Source organism: Myotis davidii, unplaced genomic scaffold (assembly GCF_000327345.1).
Source record: "Myotis davidii unplaced genomic scaffold, ASM32734v1 scaffold1263, whole genome shotgun sequence".
Classification (NCBI taxonomy): Eukaryota; Metazoa; Chordata; class Mammalia; order Chiroptera; family Vespertilionidae; genus Myotis; species Myotis davidii.
Genome location: NW_006294460.1, coordinates 70,025 through 74,689, shown reverse-complemented (window position 1 = coordinate 74,689; position 4,665 = coordinate 70,025). Strand labels below are relative to the sequence as shown.

Below are 4,665 nucleotides of genomic sequence, written 5' to 3'. Positions count from 1 at the left end.
TAAAAAGGAAAGACAGTCAGACAAGGATTCCTTTTGGTCTTTCTTTCTTTTTTTTTCCTGAGGCTTGAACAGCTTCTGGCTTTGCTGTGAATTTTTAGGTTTCTGAATTTTTTCAGTCTGTCTTCTCTCAGAAGAGAGTAGTTCTCACATTCCTGGCTCAGTACTAAGGAGTCCGATTTCTTAATGAAGATTCTTAGAAAGTACATTACTTTTCTTACCCTGATTATGAAGAATTAAAGTTCAGTTGACTCAGTGGCAAAAGGGAGGCTTACAGAACATATGTTTTTGATTTGCATTTTTTTTTAATTTAAACTTTTGATTTTAGGATGATTATAGTTCAACATAAAGTTATAATAAGTAATACAGAGAGATCTTATATAGCCATTACCCAGTTTCCCTCAACATCACAGTCAAGATACTGACATTGATATAACCTATCAATTTTATTCAGATTTCCTCAATTTTCATTTGTGTGTGTGTGCTTATATATTTATTTCTATGCCAGTTTACCACATGTAAACATGTGTATCTACCACACAGCCAAGTTACAGAACAGTTCCATCATCACAAAATCCCTCATGTTCTTTTATAATGACACCCACTTCCCTCCTGCCATGCCCACCCCTAACTTCTAGCAACCACTAATCTGTTCTCCATACCTATTATTTTATCATTTTAAGAATGTCATATAAATGGAATTGTATAGTGTGTATCTTTTGAGACTGTCTTTTTGTAACTCAGAATACTTTTCTAGAGATCTAAGTTGTTGTGTATATTGATAGTGATTCCTTTTTACTGCTGAGTAGTATTCTATGGTATGGATATATCACAGTTAATTTAATCATCCACTTCTTGAGGGACACCTAAGTAGTTTCCAGGGGGTTACTATCTATTTATATAAAAACCCTGGGTGTAACAGCATGACTGAGGATCGACCAAATGGAAGGAAGTCAGTCCTGCAGGGGTTGTCTTGGAAACAGCTGCACCCTCCCTGAGCTGTTTCCCATGAGGGCGGCGAGGTTTCAGGCAGGAACCTGCCCTCAGAGTGTGGATGCACTAAGTCCTGGGTCCTCTTAGCCACAGCTGCGCCCTCCCTGAGTTTTTCTGGTAAGGGCGAGGTTTAAGGCAGGAACCGGCCCACAGAGCATGGATGCGTACCTTTATAAAGTTTTAATACATTATATTAGAGGTCGTGGTAGTACTGTTTTACCCACAGCATCTACAGGAATTGCTGCAAATTTACTTCTTGATGGAAGCACCTTTCATTCCCAATATAAATTACCCATTCCACTAAATGAAACTTCAATTTCTAGACTCAACATAAACAGTGAACTTGCTAAAACTATTAAAAAGGCCCAACTTCTCATTATTGATGAATGCACCAATGCATCCAGTCATGCTATAAACACCATAGACAGATTACTAAGAGAAATTTGAATGTTGTATTTGGTGGGAAAGTTTTCCTTCCTGGAGGAGATTTTCGACAATGTCTCAGTATTGTACCGCATGCTATGTGATCAGCCATAGTACAAATGGGTTTAAAGTACTGCAATGTTTGGGGATGTTTCAAAAAGTTGTCTCTTACAATAAATATGAGATCAGAGGATCTGCTTATAGTGAATGGTTAGTAGAACTTGGAGATGGCAAACTTAATAGCAGTTTTCATTTAGGAATGGATATTATTGAAATCCCCTTTGAAATGATTTGTAATGGATCTATTATTGAAGCTACCTTTGGAAATACTATATCTATAGATAATATTAAAACTATATCTAAATGTACAATTCTTTGTTCAAAAAATGAGCACTCAACGAGTTTCCCATGATGCCAGCATTTGTGATGACTATTAATAAATCACAAGGACAAACTCTAGACAGAGTAGGCATATTCCTACCTGAACCTGTTTTTGCACGTAGTCAGTTATGTTGCTTTCTCTCGAGTTTGAGGAGCATGTGACGTTACAGTTAAAGTTCTAAATACTTCATCACAAGGGAAATTAGTCAAGCACTCTGGAAGTGTTTTCACTCTTAATGTGGTGTACAGGGAGATATTAGAATCAGTTTAATCACTTTATCAGTCATTGTTTGCATCACTGTTGTTTTTATATCACATGTTTGTCTTTTTTATATTATGGCTCTGTTATATCCTTTTGCTACTGCTTATTTATTAATAAAAATATATATTATTTTCATATACATTTTACCAATTTCCTTTCATCTCTCACACTTCTATTATAGAGAAAGGGCAAACAGAAATATTAATATATTTCCGCTAATTAATTCCCTTTTAATGTTCACGAATATCATGCACCGGGCTACTAGTTATAAATAAAGATGATACAAATATTTGTGGACTGGTTTTTATGTGTATATAATCTTTTATTTCTCTAATATAAATGCCCACAAGTACAATTGCTAGGATGTATGGCAGTTACATATTTAGTCTTTTAAGAAACTGCCAAACTATTTTCCAGATTGACTACACCATTTTACATTTCCACCAGCAATGTTTTAGTGAATTAGTTTTTCCACATTGAATTTTAGTGATGTGAATTATAATTGGTGGCTGGTAGCCCAATGTGAATCAAGCATTACTGCTTACTTTCCCCTTCTTAGTCACTTATGAAAGCCTTAGGACATCTAGGACAGACAGGAAGAAGTACCTTATGAGGCTATCTTCAGTGACATCTTTATCCCTGCCTCATACCCCAAACTATATGAATGTTCAGTGATGGTCCAGTCCTCAATGCATCACAGGCACTCAGTATCTATTAACTGACCAAATGTGTGTTACACATCTCCTCTCAAATTCTTTTTAATTTAATGTTAAAAGTTATATGTAAATGCCTTCTTAGAGTTTCAAGCCTCTCTTTTCTCATACATAAGACATTTCTTAAACCAGTAAGTGATAACATAGTTGAATGGGAATGGATTCTCACATTTAAATCACCAAGTAAATGTTGTACAAACATGAGCTACAAAATAACAAAACAAGCATTTTCACTTTTTCTTTTTATATGCCTTCTCTTGACCAGATGGAATTATCTACTGATATTGGCCTTCAATACAAAGGAGAGCTGACAGTTGTTTTACGATATATTCCCCCAGATGAATACCTGATGTTCCCACCAGGACAACTTCAAGGTAAAGTAAAAATAAATGCCTTTAATCAAGAACATTTTGTTCTAGAAGTGTGAGAATAGGGATCAGAGATTCTTTGGACTATGTTACTTTTGCATTACACACATGAAATGTAAAGGGTTAGGTGTCACTGGCTTTTGAGGAGAGTTGAGATGTACTATATATGGAGAACGGTATGGGATTCTAAGTTCATACATAGAAACCAGTCTTAATGGCAACATTTGTTTCTGTGAAGTCCCAGAGATATAAGATCTTCCCTGGGGCGGGGGGTGGGTTGTCTGCAGAGAGGGGAGGTATAGATAGCTGCTGTATGGCTTAATGACATTCACAGCTATACAGCAAGTCTTGAGGAAGTGCTGATCTAGAACACAGAATATAAAGGAAAAATCCAGAAGGAATCAACTTTTAAATCCCTCTTGCTTTTCTCCTTCCATCAACTCCTATAGGCAGTCTCCTCTATCCTTCCATTCATTATCACCCTCTTCATTGTGACCCTGTGTAAGTAACTTACTATATCTCGGCCTCAGTTTCCTTACTTTATAAGGACATTGCAAGGATTAAATACAGTGGGGCCTTGACTTACGAGTTTAATTCGTTCCGTGACGGAGCTCATAACTCAAATTACTCATATGTCAAATCAAAAAGTGAACGAGTGAGACACGTGATGCTGGGCTGATGTTGTGGCGTTCACTGTGACGTTCACTGTGCCAACTAGCGGTGGGGTATCTGAAGCTGGCTCATAACCCAAATTTTAGCTCGCAACTCAAAGCAAAAAACGGCCGAGAGACAGCTCCTATCTTGAAAAACTCGTTAGTTGGGACACTCGTAAGTCAAGGCCCCACTGTAGGTTCATTTATGAAACTGCTTAAAACTGTACTAAATAAAGGTGGTGGTGTTTATTATTCATGTTGAGCACATTTCATTATAATAGAAACTAGAGGCCTAGTGCAGGAATTCTTGCACCGGTGTGATCCCTTGGTGTGGCTGGTTATTGCGGCCTATTGGGGGCCCGGCCAGGGTGAGGGGCTATGGGAGGTTGGCCAGCTGGAGGGAGGGGCCACAGAAGGTTGGCTGGTGGGGAGGGTGGAGAGGCCACGGGAGGTTGGCCAGCAAGGGGGAAGGGCCACAGGAGGTTGGCTGGCTTGGGGGAGGGGCTGCAAGAGTTTGGCCAGCCAGGAGGAGGGGTCAATGGAAGTTGACCAACCAGCCCCCAATTCAGGTTTGATCAGAGGGTCAGCCAGCCAGGGGGCTAGGTCATGGGAGGTTGGCTGGCTGGGGGCAGGGGCCATGGGAGGTTGAATGTGGGAGTTCACTGACCACCAGGGAGTGTCTTCCCCCTGGTGGTCAGTGCACGTCATAGTGACTGGTCGACCAGTGTCTTCCCCAGCCCTTATAAAGAACTGGCCCCCCATGGAGATGACAATTTACAAGACTAAAATTTCAAAGAAGAGAGTTATGGAATTTTCTCTTTTAGAGTCTTGATGCTTGTGTGTGGTTTTCATTGTAGTTATTTTCATGAGAGCAG

At 39.2% G+C, this 4,665-nt stretch overlaps 1 protein-coding gene across 1 annotated transcript in view; it reads left to right on the top strand.

Moving 5' to 3' along the window:
- Window positions 1-4,665, top strand: part of SYTL5 (synaptotagmin like 5) — a gene marked incomplete at its 5' end in the record, with an annotated part of 95,912 nt that overhangs the window by 57,333 nt on the left and 33,914 nt on the right. The window contains one exon of the mRNA XM_006768677.2: window positions 3,035-3,143. Coding sequence (XP_006768740.1) covers window positions 3,035-3,143 — 109 coding nt within the window. The remainder of the gene's footprint in view (window positions 1-3,034; window positions 3,144-4,665) is intronic.